Source organism: Otolemur garnettii, unplaced genomic scaffold (assembly GCF_000181295.1).
Source record: "Otolemur garnettii isolate 467f Iridium unplaced genomic scaffold, OtoGar3 scaffold00155, whole genome shotgun sequence".
Lineage (NCBI taxonomy): Eukaryota > Metazoa > Chordata > Mammalia > Primates > Galagidae > Otolemur > Otolemur garnettii.
In genome coordinates this window covers 1,315,352-1,331,853 of record NW_003852550.1, presented here as the reverse complement: position 1 = coordinate 1,331,853, position 16,502 = coordinate 1,315,352, and the positions used below count along the sequence as shown (strand labels likewise).

General features: G+C 45.5%; 1 protein-coding gene across 1 annotated transcript in view; it reads right to left on the bottom strand.

The window, feature by feature from the left end:
- The window catches only part of FRMPD3 (FERM and PDZ domain containing 3), a 76,274-nt gene that overhangs the window by 58,542 nt on the left and 1,230 nt on the right, over positions 1-16,502 (bottom strand). Inside the window, exons 2-3 of the mRNA XM_023519074.1 lie at positions 14,426-14,528; positions 10,883-10,928 (exon numbers count right to left, since the gene is read on the bottom strand). Of these exons, the coding sequence (XP_023374842.1) occupies positions 10,883-10,928; positions 14,426-14,528 (149 nt within the window). The remainder of the gene's footprint in view (positions 1-10,882; positions 10,929-14,425; positions 14,529-16,502) is intronic.

Sequence of the window (16,502 nt, the reverse complement as noted above, 5' to 3'; positions counted from 1 at the left end):
AGCAACCTCAAACTCTTGGGCTTAAGCAATTCTCTTGCCTCAGCCTCCCAAGTAGCTGGGACTACAGGCGCCCACCACAATGTCTGGCTATTTTTATCTTTTGGTTGTAGCTGTCGTTGTTTGGCAGGCGTGGGCTGGATTTGAACCCACTAGCTCTGGTGTATATGGCTGGCGCCCTAGCCATTGAGCTATAGGCACTGAGCCTCACTGGAGGGTTTTGATCAGACAGGGTCTGGTATGCATTTATTTTATCTTATTTTATTCATTCATTCATTTATTTTTTTGAGACAGAGTCTCACTTTGTTGCCCTTGGTAGCTGTGGCATCACAGCTCACAGAAACCTCAAACTCTTGGGCTTAAGTGATTCTCTTCCCTCAGCCTCCTAAGTAGCTGGGACTAGAGACACCTGCCACAACACCTGGCTAGTTTTAGAGATGGGGTCTTGCTCTTGCTCAGCCTGGTCTCAAACCTGTGAGCTAAGGCAATCCACCTGCCTTGGTCTCCCAGAGCGCTAGGATTACAGGTGTGAGCCACTGCACCTGGCCTTATTTATTTTATTTTTTTGAGACAGAGTTTCACTCCATCATCCAGGGTAGAGTGCCATGACATCATTGCTCACAGCAACCTCAAACTCCTGGGCTTGAGGCATCTTACTCTTGCCTCAGCCTCTCAAGTAGCTGGGACTCTAGGCATCTGCCACCACACCCGGCTGGTTTTTCTATTTTCAGTAGAGACAGGGTCTTGCTCTTGCTCAGGCTGGTCTTGAACTCCTGAGCTCAAGTGACTCACCTGCCTCGACCTCCCAAAATGCTAGGATTACAGGTGTGAGCACCATGCCAGGCTGTTATGTATTTTAAAATGATAACTCTGGTTGCTCTGTAGGAAACAAGAGTACAGTAGCACAATGGCAAAAGTAGAGGGACCAGTTAGAAGCGTCTAACTGCAATGTTTGTAACTGCAGAAGTACAGTTAAAATCTGATGGAGGCTTGGGCTAGGATGGTAGTAACGGAGAAGATGAAAAGTGAGTGAATCCTGCATATGAATATATTTTTGTTTTTTTTTTTTTCAATCATCTCTCTCAGGTTGAAAACTTGGATGTATTTTGAAAACTAAATCAAGCTGACATGCAGATGGATTGGATATTGGGGGTGAGAGAAGAAGAGAGGTCAACCTCTGGAAATGCCATTTACTGAGATGAGAAGAAGGACTAGGGAGCAAAGCAGGTTTGGGTGGGACTACTTCAAACCACACCCCTCCACCCCGCAGTGAGTACAATAAGGAATTCCTTTGTGTTAAGGCCCTGAAGGGCCCTGCTGGCTGGGAAGGCAATACATTAAGCTATTATCGTCCATTTACGCTGCTGTTGAGATTCATTTACCAGACCAGCCACAGGAGGGCAGGGCCCTAAGATAAAGAGACCCAGAAACAAACGTCCTTATCACATTGTGGGCCCTGGTCCCAGCTGTGTTCTCTGTTGGAGCCAGAAATCTTATTCCCCATGGAGATTGCAGAAAGCCACCTGTTCCACCTGAGTACAGCAGGAACCCAAGCAGTGAGTCTCAGTCCTGGCTGCACAGTAGAAATGCTAGAGAAGCTTCTAAAAAGCCCAAAGCCCAGGCCCCACCCCAGATCAATTATATCAAAATTCCTGGGGTTGGGGCCTAAGCATTGGTATTTTTTTGTATAGCTTCTGATGATTTCGAAGTGCAGCCAAGAATGAGAACCACTGAGCTAAAGGAACCTTAGACTTCTCATCCTGACCCGTGGAAGCAATTTGTTGGCAGCAGATGATACAGAGCAGTGGTTCTCAACCTTCCTAATGCCACAGCCCTTTAATATAGTTCCTGTGGGTCGCGACCCACAGGTTGAGAACCATTGATATAGCACAACAAAATCCAGGGCTAGAGAGCGCTGCAGAAAGTGATTACAGTATTGATTATTCATGGAGTCGATATAAATGCCTTTGTGTGTTGCACGGCCTGGTACTCCAATACTGGGCGGGGGCTGCAGGCTGAGGCAGGAGCAAGAGGAAGGGGTAAGAAGGAAAGATCTATAGCTACGCTCAGGGAGCTTTGCTTGACTCCATCTTAACAGCCATCTCAAGGTGTCATAAACATGAGGCAAGAGGAATCTTCATTCAACTCAACGGTCACCTTCTCTTTTCTCTGTAATCATCTGCTCTCAGATGCCTCCATGGCGCAGTGAAGCATCCGCAGAGACTTGAATGGGCCATGAAGACCATCCTTCATCTTTGCATGTGAAACAGAGGCCCAAGGAGAGGATATAGTTTACCCAAAGTATCAGAATGATTGAGTAGCAGAGCCAAAAACAGAACCCAGATTTCATGAGTTTTGGATTGTGATCGCTACTCCCCACAGCAAACTGAAGCTGGGAGTCCATTCCTAATTTTTCATCCACTGGTCCTGGTTCTATCTTGGTCCTATTTGATGGATTTCAATAAATGAAGAACCTCAACTAGTATCCTTTTAAGTATTCACCACAGTGGTGGGAATGGCATCCTTTCCCTCCCTACCCCACATCTAAGATCAGAGCCTGTACTAGAGATTGTTTGTACCACTGCAAACCAAAGATTCAGATATTTGTAGGAGCAAATCACAAAGGAGGAAGTGGAATTGCCAATATTTTCAGGGATCATAATCATTTCTAGGTGTCTGTTTCAGAGTTATTTTCAGCTTGTTTATGCTTCATTCCTCATTGACCCTAGTCCTATTGTTTGCTAAGACTCCATCCTTTTCTTGGTCTTCAGCCTTGATCGTTGATTGTGACTCACTTATTGCCAGCTGGCCTCTGCTGGACATTACAGAGTCATATCTAACCTTACGCTTAGACACAGGCGAGGCCTGCCTTGTAGTGTGATATGACGGGGCTCTCAAAGATCTCCCTGTTCTAAAACATCTTCAAAGCTCAGTTGTGGAGCCTAACAGTCTTAATATTAGGGCCATTCCTTTGAATTAAAATATTAAGGATTGGGAAGGCTCTAGTCAAAATGTGAATGTGATACCAGGGAGGAGTAAATAAGCAAATTATAGACCTGCATGGTCCAAATCTTGTCCACCACCTGTTTTTGTAAATAAAGCTTTATTGGAACACAGCCATGATCTTCATTTATGTATTGCCTATGGCTGCTTTGATGCTAACATGAGTGGCCTGCAAAGCTTAAAATATTTATTATATGGCCCTTTTCAGAAAAAGTTGGCTGACACTTGCACCAACTCATTAGCATGCACTAACCTATTGTTCTAAAACTTGCCTGATGATAAGAATCATTGAGAAGTGCTTGTTAAAACACAGATGCCTAGACGCATACCGGACTTGAAAAGTCAGACTCTCTGGGACAATCTGGCCCCCAAATCTGTATTATTGAAGATGTCCTAACTCATTAAGCATAGACTAATTAAGTACCATAAGGCTGGGTCATCTTAGCTCTTCACTGACCCTATTTTGCCTTCAAGCAGCTGGGAGTCTCATTTTGCAACAGGCACCCTTTTCAGCTAAAATGAATTTTGGCTTGAAACGCGGGACTAGAATTGCTAAATACCTCTGGGGCCACTGCAAATCCCTTGAAGCAAATATGAAGCCAACAGTTAGATGGAATAAGGAATAGAAGAGAGAGCCTGCCTACCCCTCAAGGCTGAATTCAGCAGCTGGCGATTTTCTGACCATTTTTAATTGGGTGGCTGTTTGTATATGTCAGGATTGTGATCACTCATATCTTGACGAAAGTCAGGTATCTGGCCAAACATTTTAGTGCAAGGCAGGGCACCGTGAAAGGATGAAGCTCAGGTTGCTGAAGCTTTCCCTTCGGATTCACCTTCCCACTGGCTCTTTGTCTTTAACACCTGAGCCTGTTCATCATCAATTCCCATAGCAACCATGGTGGAGCTCTAGGACAATGGAGGGCTATCCTGATTTCACCAGATCACAGGTAAGGGAACCAGGGGGCCTTCCTTCCTGTACTCAAAACTGTCTAGAGATGAACATGTCCTCTTGCTGAATCCCAAAGCCCCCCACAAGCCACACTTGACTCTCTACGTGCCTATCTCTACACCACCTTCTGCCGCATTTGGTGGTTCTGTTCACAGCTCCCTGAATACACTGGGTTTTTTCCCACTCCTGAACTCAACCTCGTGAGGTTTTCTCCCCATCTCCAGTCTTCGGGGCCCCCAGTGTCCCTTTTGACTAGCTAAATGCCATCTCTTCTTTAAAGCCCAGTCCAAATTTTACCTTTATCATGCATCCTTCGCCAACTCTTCCATTCCCCTCCCTGATTTCTTACAGTACTCCTGCTAATCCACCCTGTCATAGCTCACCTCCCTGACAAGGTTGTACAAGCAGAAATTTTACATTAGTATGTCTCCCTGTACCAAGCACATAGTAGGCATAACATAAAACATATTACTTGATTACTAAGATTAATAATGAATTATTTAATTAATTCAGCAAATATGGCTTGAGTACTTACCATCTGCCAAGCACTATACCCCGTTCCCATTATTTTGGCTTTTTTTCTGGGCAGGTGACTCCAAGCAAAGAGGATGCAGGCTTTTTGGGTTCAGGCTAAGCTTCCAGAACCAGAAAACTAGGGGTTTCATTTGAAGGGATTGTCTGTGCTTGCTTTACCAGGGTCATTCTAGGCCGCATCCCAGTACTTTGTTTTTCTATTTTAAAATACTTACTGAGGCTGAGTACAATGGCTCACACCTATAATCCTAGCGCTCTGGGAGGCTGAGGCTGGGGAATTGCTTGAGCTCAGGACTTGGAGACCAGCCTGAGCAAGACCTCGTCTGTACTAAAAATAGAAAAACCACCTGGGCATTGTGGCAGGCACCTGCAGTCCCAGCTGCTCAGGAGGCTGAGGCAAGAGGATTGCTTGAATCCAGGAGTTTGAGGTTGTTGTGAGCTAGGCTGATGTCACAGCACTCTAGCCTGGGCAACAGAGTGAAAATCTGTCTCAAAAGAAAAATTACTGAGGACTTACTATGTGCTGATGTCTAAGGGTACCAAAATTAATAAATATCCAGTCAGTGAAGGTGAATAACTGGTAATTCAAAGATCAAGAAACATCCTTAAAAACATAGAAAGAAGTTTAATAAATGACTATCTATGTAGTATGATTTGAGGGGCCCAGGGAAAGGACTCTTGTGACCCCTGAAAAGACCTCCACAATTGTTTGCCATGCTGAGTCCCTCTGTTAAAAACAAATGTCAACTCAAAGAGACTAAATATCAGAATCATTTTTGGAGCCTTTTCTTTTTCTTCTCTCTCTCTCTCTTTTTTTGAGACAGAATCTCATTATGTCACCCTCGGTAGAGTGCTGTCACATCACAGCTCACAGCAACCTCAAACTCTTGGGCTTAAGTAATTCTCTTGCTTCAGCTTCCCAAGTAGCTGGGACTATAGGCGCCCGCCACAACACCTGGCTATTTTTTTTATTGTAGTTGTCGTTGTTTGGCAGGCCCCAGGCTAGGTTCAAACCTGCCATCCCTAATGTATGTGGCTGGCCACCCTAGCCACTGAACTACAGGCACCGAGCCTGGGGAGCCTTTTCAAAAGACTAACCCCAGGGCCCCATCTCCAGAGCTTCTAATTTAATTAGGACTAGAGCCCAAATATCACTATTTTTAAGAGCTTCCTGGGTGGTTCTAATGTATAGCCAAGGTCAAGAACCATTACCAGACATGGTATATAGGAGTACCGTGTTTCCCTGAAAATAAGACACTGTCTTATATTTATTTTTTCTCAAGAAGACAAACTAGGGTTTATTTTCAGGGGATGTCTTATTTTTATTAAGTATAATGCAACAATCTACATTTATTCAAATACAGTTAAGTCATCTTCTTCTGGAACCCAACAGGGGGAGCAGACCTTGTTGGTGGAGCTGGAGCTAGGGATGTGTGAACTCCTTTCCCCTAGCTGTTCACATGTGCACTTGTGACAGCGGTTACCATACGTATACCTGTGCAAATGCTAGCATCTTGGAAAAAGGAGCTGTGGCAGATAAAAGGTATTCTAGTCTTCCTTACCACTCAACTCCAAAATGCAGGGCGTGGTTATGCAGATATGCTGCATAGCCACGCCCATCACTAGGTCTTATTATCAGGGTAGGGCTTCTTTTTTGGGTAGGTCTTATTTTCGGGGAAACACGGTAGGTATAGACCATTATCAGCCACAGAATGTAGGCACTGAAAGAAGCCTAAGAGATTATCTGGTATAGTGTTTCCTAAATTCTACTGATCATATAAGACTCATCTGTGGATCATATCACAGATACAAGCTTCCTATGCCACATCCTGGACTCAGTGGAAGAAGTGGTAATCAAAGCTTTAACAAGACAGTTCAGTAGGAGGCAGCAGTCTCCATGCCCCCAGGAGAGGCCAAGTGGCAGCTGTGAACACAGTACTATTTTCTGTGATGCACTGAACACATGTTGGGGGTCTTCAAGAAGCTTTCACTACAGCTTGAGAGGGAAGATTCTCTCAGTTGAATCTTGTTACTCATGGTAGTTATGTTCTATAAAGTCACTGTGAACACTGAATTGGTGAATACTTAACTGCGGCTGCAGTATTTCAAGTAGATTATAATCTTAAATCCAAAAAGCAATTCATCTTGGTAGATTCCACGTATGTCATATTCATTATTTTATAATGAGAAAAGATGAGGTTCACAAGTGTTAAATAACTTGCCTGAGGCTGCCCCATTCAGTTGCCAGTGTAGGACCCCTTCCAACTAGCCCCAGAACTAGAGCTTGCTTCTTGCAGCTACTGGACCGCCCCTATTGTCTCCACCCTCTGGTTATCTCTGAGAGCTGACACAAGAAGGCAGAATGTCACCTTGTCTGCCCTCAGCTGGGAAGGTGTGCATAGGGCAACTCAAATTTCTCACACTTTGCACGTCTGTATATGACCGGGAAAGCGTTGTGACTATCGATTTTGGGGGTTACAAAGAAATTTTTGGGAATAAGCAAATTTGGAAACATGGACTCTGCAAATAATGAGGATCAACTGTACTTTGATACAAGACTGACAATCAGTTAGGATGCACTGGTTTGGCCATACTGGTTGTAAGATATTGTAAGGAATTCTTTCACTGATTGGTTAGTAGCCATTGCCCTAAGCTTCCTAGGTGCCACCTGATTTCTCCCTGGACCTCGTTACAAATGTAGATCAACTACGGGGTTAATACCTAACACAGGCAGCCTCCAAGACTCCAGTGCTACTACAGGCTTACATTCTAATGCATGGGCACCGATGGTACGGTGCTTTGACTGTCTCCCCTGTGTGTGCACACGCTCACCCACTTCTATGCTCCAAGGTTTAGACAGCACAACACCAACAACTAGAATGTAAGTTCTGAGATCCCAAGAATCATGTCTGTCCTGTGCACTTAAGACTGCCCAGAATAGTAGGCATTCAATAAGTGCTTGATGAATGAATGAATGAATTAGAAACTCTCATTAAAGTTAGTCAGGCAAAATTGTTTGGAGACATGAGTATCAAGCCAGGTCTTAGAGAAAACAGACATATATTAGAAGACATGTAGAAAAGTACAAGGACAAAAGTCACAGGGCAGTAAGACCCAAGAAATTTACTTAAGGAGGAGGAGAACGAAAGCAGTAGGGCCATGGCAAAGGGGCCATGGGATGGGGCTTGTGGAGACATCAAAGCTCCTCTGATGAGCAAGGGAGTGTCAGGCACTGGAAAGGGGAAAGTTGGGACAGAGACTGGGGCAGTGGTAGGCTCTTCATTTTGCACCTAAGTTTGGACGCTTGAGTTTAGTTTGGGTTGTTTTGATGGCTAGAAGCTGAGTTTCCTTCATTCCTTCAACCAATATTTATAAGCACCTATTCTGTGCCAGGTGATGTTTCCGGTGCTCGGGATACAGCAGTGACAAAATATAGTCCCTACCTGCATAGAGCTGATATTCTAAATGAGGGACATAAACATGGGATCGGAAAATGATATAGCCACTCCAAAAATAGTTTGGCAGTTTCTTAATAAACTAAACAGACACTTACTATATGACCCAGAAATTGTTCTCTTGGGCATTTAATGCCAGAGAAATGAAAACTGCTCATAAAAAAACCCTACGCATGAACGTTTACAGCAGCTTATGTGTGGTAGGCCAAAACTGGAAACCACCCAGATGCCCTTCAGTGGGTGAATGATTAAATAAAATGTGGTACAGCCACACTATGGAATACCACGAAATACTACTCAGCAATAAAAAGGAATAAAATGTTGATATATGTGACAAGTCGGATGAATCTCAAGGGCATTACACTTAGTGAAAAAAGCTAGTCCCTAGGCAGCGCCTGTGGCTCAAAGGAGTAGGGTGCCAGCCCCAAATGCTGGAGGTGGTGGGTTCAAACCCGGCCCCGGCCAAAAACTGCAAAAAAAAAAAAGCTAGTCCCCAAAGGTCCCATACTATATTATGACTTTTATATAATACTCTAGAAATGATAAAATTATAGAAATGCAGAACAAATTAGTAGTTGACAGGGATGGGGATGGGTGGAGAGAAAGAGGGTATGGTTATCAAAGGGCAATTTGAGGGATCCCTTTGGTGACAGACTTGTATGCTGACAGCGTTGGGAGATACACGAACTCACACATGGGATAAACTCACTTGACCTGTATACACTGAATCAATGTTGATTTCCTGGTTTTGATGTTGCAGCATAGTTATGTAAGATGTAACCACTGGGAGAAACAGGGTGAGGGGTAGGCAAGATGGATGACTCTTAGTACATTTCCAACTTCCTGTGAATCTATAATGATTTCAATAGAAGCCTGTGGCTCAGTGAGTAGGGCGCCAGCCCCATATACTGGAGGTGGCAGGTTCAAACCCGGCCCTGGCCAAAAAAAAAAGTTAAAAAATATATAGTATTTTGGCTCTGATGAAAAAAAAAAAGCAGTATCAGGAGGTAGTGACAGGTAGATGTTATCTTAGAAAGGGTAGTCAAGTAGGCTCTGCAAGGAGGTGATATTTGAGGAGACCTGATTAACAGGGTAACCCACCCTGGATCTCTGATCACAGCAGTAAATTCTAACCATACAACAAGCATGGTCTAGGGGGAGAACTGGTGTCCATTTTCAAGGCAGGAGATTGAGGGGTTGGGGATTGACTGCCCACTACCCAGTAGGCAACCGCAAATGTGTAATAAAATAAGGAGGGTGGGACTTCCGGTAACACCAATGGAGGTGATACCAGAGATAGAGATCTGGAACTGAGAAAGGCCCATCCGCCTGGGAGCATTATGTGTATGTGTACAGGAGAGTGCACGTGCGTGTGTATTGTGTATATGTGTGTGGTGTGTGTGTATATGTGAGTATACATATGAGTGTACTATGTGGGTATCTATGTGTGTGGGTTCATTTGGGAATGTACTATGTGAATCTAAGAGTGTGCATGAGTGTGCGTGTGTGAGTGTGTATGTGTGCAAGTGTGTGCGTGAAATTCAAACTGGAACAGAAAAGGACTGGGGGACCCCAGGGAGAGGCAGGTATTTAAACCCTGTCCCCCTGACTGGGGAGCCTGTGCTCTGCACCTGTGCTCCATTCCCAGCTTTGCACATTAAATGCTATCTCTCTCTGGAAAATCTTTCCCTCCACCTCTTCCCAGTATATCCTGCCCCATCCCTGAAGATTCAGCTCAGGTGCAGCCTTCTTCATGAAGCTCCCCCTGATTTCATGTCCCTCTCCCCAACAGATATGATCTCTCCTGTGGCTATGAGTTGGGGGTGGCACATCAGGGCTGGGGTATAGGGGGGTGTTGGAGAAGCTAGGAAGGAACAGATAGGCTGGAGAGCGCTAAGTTTTGCATGGGGAAGCTTTGCACGTATGTAACTAACATTGCTATAGGAATGTGCTCTTACTGATGGACACCGGACTTTTTGAATCCTTCTTGAGAAGGGGGCGGTGCCTGTGGCTCAGTGAGGAGGGCGCTGGACCTATATGCCAAGGGTGGCAGGTTCAAACAAGGCCCCAGCCAAACTGCAACAACAACAACAACAACAACAACAAAAATAGCCGGGCGTTGTGGCAGGCACCTGTAGTCCCAGCTACTCGGGAGGCTGAGGCAAAAGAATCGCCTAAGCCCAAGAGCTGGAGGTTGCTGTGAGCTGTGACGCCACAGCATTCTACCAAGGGTGACAAAGTGAGACTCTGTTTCTAAAAAAGAAAAAGAAAAAAGAAAGGAGAAAAAGGGCCTGGGTATTTTTACTTTTAGCAAGTGTAAGTAGTCTCGGTGCCTATTGTGATCAGGCCTGTTTAGGAAACACGGTACTATTTTAAATATCTCAATTTACAGATGAGAAAATAGGTTCACAAGAGAGAAGTGGCTCACCCAAGGTCACACAACCACTTAGTGACTGTAACAGGACAGAGATGAACCTGTTTGGCTTGAATGTACCTCCTAGCAATTTTATATTAAATTTCCTCACATACAGTGCTGTGTCTTATACACTGTAGATCACTTAGTATGCTTGTATGAATGAATGAATAACATTAGCATCCCCCACCTTCCAGGACTTTATAAGAGCAGGACACAGGATAATTTCAATGGAGCACAGACAAAAAGAGGTGGAAAATGTACTTGGAACTGAGCCAGTGGCCAGCTTAAGTGGGTATAGCAGAGGACATAGGACAGAACACAGCACTGTACAACCCCCAAAAGCCTCAGCTTTGGACATGAGAACAGACAAGATGTTCAAAATGTATTCTTTAAGTTCACTCCCAAATCCCTGGCCCACATGTTGGTTCTACTCTCTGACGCCCCACCCCCAAATTGCTGTCGCTTTCCAATATAGGGTCATCCCTTCTCAGTCAGGAGGAAGAACAGATGGCAAAGAAGCTCACTCACCTGATGAGTGTGCAGAACTGTAAGAACGATGAATTCCTTAGCGCTCCTACAGAGAAAAGAGGGAACAGGAGAGTAGTGTATCATGCACTAGGTATTCATCTAGTACAAGAAGCAACACCAGAATTTTCCCCTGGGCTGCATTCAGGTATATGGATTAGGACAGCGGGAATATGAGGATCTGCACGGATGCCTTGCCTCCCATCATTTGTGGAGGCTGACACAAATCATCCATATTCATCCACAGAGGCATCCGAAGATGGCTTTACCATTACCTCTGAAGTTGTCATTTTTCAGGTCTTCGTTTTCTATTCCTTCTCACATTCTCTCTGTAGAAATCCCCAAACTTTAGGAACCATTTTATCCGTCGACTAGGAAATTCGCAAGGAAAACTAAAGGCCTGAATTATGGAACTCAAAGTCAGAGAGTCCTGGGAACCATGTGCAATGATTATTGGTGATTTGGTCTTTAAGCAAGAGGAGAAACTCAAAGGAAAAACCCAAAGGAGGTCATTTGGTCATCATGACTCATAGTCGGCAGATTTGTTTTAATTGAGGGACCAAAAAGTATGAGAGCCAGGGAGGAACAGATGGAAGCCACGACTCTCCAGGTAGCAAATATTCAAAAGGATGAAGAATTTGAAACTCCTGTGACAAGAATTACGCTAGTGATCAAAGAGGCTGTGAGGTATGAAAATGCTCTCCCAGGAATATATGACTGTTTAAAAGAACTAAATGAAATGGAAATAGTTTGCCTTGAAGGAGCTTCCCCTCTCCTTGTTGGCCTTTTTCAAATGTTTATGGGAACAAAAGCATTCAAGAAGTAGAGTCAAGACACCCTTGATTCTGAGTTGTCAAGAAATGCCAAGGCCCCCTGCTCAAGGACTTTGAACATTTCCCACGTTTGGTGAGGCCAACTACAGGGATGAATCAGCCCCAAGGTCTGGGAAGTTCCCGAGAGAAGTGATGAGTTGTGTTCCCGGGGAAAACACCAAGGAAAATCCTTTATCTTGAACAGGGAAGGGGCATAACGTAAGTTGCATTATGTGACTTGTCTGCTCCAGCCTTTACCATGTCATTTCATTTAGGACAGAGCCACAGTCCTTATAATGGCCCACAAGGCTCTCCATCATATGAACCTATCTTCTACAACTCTCTCCTTTCCTTATCTGACTCCAGTCTGACTGGCGTCTCCCTTGTTCCTCAATCATGTCAGACACACTTCTGCCACAGGGCCTTTGCACTGCTTCTTCTCACTTTCTCCAACACCCTCTCCTTTAAGTTTTTCTTCAAATGTCACCTTCTCAATGAGGCCAACACTGGCCCTGCTGTTTAAGAGTCTCATGTTCTACCCACTGAGCTAGCTGGGCACCCAAGGCCCTGCTATTTAAAGTTATATTTTGCACTCCTGTACCCAGCACTCCTGATCCTCTACCTGGATATACTCTCTGTTCTTCAGTAACATTTGTCAACCTCTAATATACCATATAATTATTTATTATGTTACTACTTATGGCATGTCTTTTTTCACTAAAATGTAAATTCCAGTGAGCTGGGGGGAGGGATTTGTCCATCTTATTTTATGCTGTATCTTTCTTTGGTGCTTAGACCAGTGCCTAGTTCATAGTAGGCACTTAATAATAAATATTATTAAATAATGAATAAATAACAAATGACCCATGGACCCTGGAGGTTATCGAAAGAGTAAGCTCTGTTTGACCCTGAAGGAGCTCCAGACTCCCTCATGAAATCAGGCTACCTTGTTCTAGGGTGCAAAGATACCCACTAGAAGCAAAATAGTGACTTCTGAGAAATCAAATTGAAAAAAAAACAACATGCCCTGATGGAGTTGAAGGAACTCACCCATATTGGTGTGGTAGTGGGGTGAAGATGAAGGGTAAGGAAATGCAACAGACAACTGAAGTTGGAGAAGAGACAAAATAAAGGTCATTGAGGTACATTTCATTGAAGGAATTGAGTTGGAGGGGAAGCACACCAAGGAAGACATGCTCTGGACTTCAGAAAGGAGCATTCCTTCCCCCAGAGCTAGTAGGAGTGTGCTGGTCCACACACAGAATACAAAGGCTGCCTTTGAAAGTGAAGGAGTAGGGTACCAGCCCCATATACTGGAGGTGGCAGGTTCAAACCCGGTCCCAGCTAAAAATTGCAAAAAAAAAAAAAAAAGAATGTAAAGGAGGATTTCTGAGATCAGGTGGGTTTTGGGGGACCTCACAAATATGAATGGGATGAAAATACTCTAAGCCAACAGGGATTGAAGGAGATGGAGGCAGAATGGGGCCCTGCTATGCAAAGCCAGGGGGAAGGGGTGGGAAGTGAGCAAGCACACATACATGCACGTGGTTCCGCTTGAAGGAAGACAGCCAAGGTACTCAAAACTGAGGTTAGCTTGTGAAATTTGGAGCCCTTACCTCTATTCTCTCATTCCTTCTCAGCAAATCTATGCCAGGGCATGTGGATGTGGTATGAAAGTGGGGTAGGGGAATGTGTATGGTGTGTGGGGTGTGAGGTATGTGGTGTGTGGGGTATGTGGTGTGTGGGGTATGTGGTGTACATGGTGTGTGGAGTTTGTGGGTGTGTGGTGTGAGGGGTATGTGGTGTGTGTGGGGTATGTGGTATACATGGTGTGTGGAGCTTGTGGGTGTGTGGTGTGAGGGGTATATGGTGTGTGTGGGGTATGTGGTGTGCGGGGTATGTGGTGTGTGGGGGGTGGGGGATATGTGGTGTGTGTGGGGTGGGGGCTATGTGGTGTGTGGGGTATGTGGTGTACATGGTGTGTGCGGTGTGTGGTGTGCAGGCTGTGTGGGTGTGTGGTTTGAGGGATATGTGGTGTGTGTGGGATATGTGGTGTGGAGAGTATGTGGTGTGTGCACACACGCAATGTGTGTAGGGGAAGGGATGGGCGGAGACAACATGATTACTCCCCATTTATAGATGGTGGTGGTCCTGACACTCCCTTTCTCTCTCACCATCTGGAGAGGGTGTTAAGGGGTCACAAATGCTGTGGGCAGAATCCAAAATGGCAAGTTCCCTTCCTCAAGCCACTGGCCAGGGATTCTGGTTTTATTCTCCTTGGTTTTTGTTTTTTGGCATGGGGAGGATTGAGAGGAAGAAGTGGGAACTATGTCTTCCTTGCACAGTGCTTATCTCAGAGTGTTCTTTTAATGGATCGTTTGATTCTCACTGGGCACTTGGTTTGTCCCATGGCACAGCAGCTCAAACACAGAGCGGCTTGGGCGAGGCACTTAGCTGGGTGGAGGGAAGTGGAGGGGAGGCTCTGGAAGGAGGTTCTTCTTCGTGTCTATTCACATCACTGGGAAAGGCTAAACTAGGATGTGTGAGGGCCCCTGATGACCCTGAATGTCTGGCCCCTGAGGTTCTGGATAGCCAGCAACCCTGTCTGGGACTTCTGTGCCTGGCAAGATTCTTCTTTCAGGGTCAGGGAGGACAGTGATAGCCCGATGCCACTGACGAGACAGGGGTGGGAACACTGCTTAGCTCCTGCCAAGGCCCAAGAGGACCCTGTTACCTGATGAGTTCTATGAACCTCTCCCTGGGGGCTTCACTCACGTCCTCCTCATTAATAGCCACAATCTGGTCACCAGCCAGGAGCTTGTCCTCAGAGGGGCCTCCTGCAGAGGAGAGGAGAGAGGCATGAGGGCTCAGGGCTACTGCAGGGGGGGGGAGCACAAGTCTGGGCACATCCCCAGTGCCTGAGAGAGCTGAAGCGGGTGTGGGCCTGCAGGAGGCGATGCAGGCAGAGTGGTGGTGGCAGGGGTGCTGTTCAAGCTCTCTGATGTTACTACCACTGCTGCCTAGGGCAGGCAGAGGGCAGAGGAATGAAGAAAGAGAATGGAGTGGACCTCCTTTAGCTTAGTCTCATACTCAGATGAGGTCAGTAAATGCTTTACTGGCTTGGTTCTAAAGAAGAACAAGGACTTCCATTTCCTAGGAGGGATTTGCTGAGGCATAGGACTGACTTCCAGACTACTGGAGGTGGTACAGCTGACAAGAGGAGGTGGAGAAATATTCTTACTTGAATATTATTCATACTTAATCGTCTGGAGTGATTTAGGCATTCACTTGCCTGGAGACAAGGGGATGGACTAAAAGATGTAAAGGGTTTAATGTTTTTTAAAACACTGAGAAATGCTACTGTCTAATAAATGAGGGGAACAAGGCACATATCCCTGGGCAATCGGTTATTTGCTTTCTCTCCTTCCCATCTCCACTGCCAAGGTTAAGAAAGAAAGCAGATCTCTCTCTGAGCGCCATACCTTCTTGGTTAGGGCAAAGGGTAGAGGTGAGGGGGTAGGGCAGGGCTGTGCTGCCTCTGATGTTTATCCAGTATCTTCTTGGAGAAAAGCTTTTCAGGGACTCAGGGAGAATGAAGAGTCAGCTCCAGCCTGACTCAAATTCAAAAGAAATGTTTAATGATGTGTCCCACTCCCAAACCATCCTCGACTCTTGCATCCACTTTAAAGGGCCTGGCTCTGGAGTGTGGAGCCCAAGGGCCGAGATTGGTTATGGCCAGCGCAGTTGTCAGGATTCACCGCTCAAGCAGCAGTGGCCCCAAACACATGAGGCCAAGTCTCCTGACAGCATAGTGACTTTAGGAGAAGAGTGTGGTGGTGAAGTGTATATTCTTTGCAGCCATGCAGACCTGGACTCTAATCCTAAACCTGCAATTCACGAGTTACATGACCTTGGGCGAGATATTTAATCTCTCTGAGTCTCTCATTCCTCATCTGTAAAATGGGGAAAGAGCAGTACCTAGACATCAGAAGAATGTTGGGGGGATAAATGAGATGATGAATGTAGAGCACAGTTGATTGGTGTTGGTAAGAACTGAATGGTAGTTATTATATCCTCCAAGGGACAATTCCTTCAACTCATTTCATTCCTTCTGTTTCTGCCCAAAATGCCAATTTCTTAGGTAGAGGCCACTCTCTCTCTCTTGCCTTCCTTCTTTCCCCCTTCCCTCCCTTTCTCCTTCTCTCTTTCCTTCTTTCCTTCACTCATCCTTCACTTTCTCCCTTTTCTCCTTTTAATGGAAGAAGTCCTCACGGATCTCAACCCCCTGCATGGGCCCTAGCCCTTTAAGGGCACTGGTAACATCAGTTCACTGTTGCTTTCATAAATGGTTCATCCACTTGTGCAACCATAATTGCTCCTCTGTAGGACACTTCTTTGTCTTTCCTCACAGCCTCAAATAGAATCAAACACATCCTCTGCATTCAGGAGCCACCTGGGCCAGAAGCCACAAGGTGGATCAGCTGAGTCCTTTCTAGAGCTATGCCTGCCAGTCCAATGGCTTTCTGTGCCTTTTGCCTGGTGCTTTCTCTGCCTCCTCACCCACCCCCCCAACTCCTTCCTCTTCATTCTGATTTTGCAGCTGACCCCTCTAGGCCTGGAGACTTCCTTCAGCATGCAAATTCTGTCCCATGAAGTCAAAGCAGGGGCTCCTGGTGGTCTGTTACTAAGTTTGATCTTTCCCAGGATAAATTTGATTTTGTATCAGAGATTCAAAACCCTTTTGCCAAACTGCATGACTGACTCTGGAACCTTAGGTCAGCCATGAACTCCCGTACTAGACTTTTTTTTTT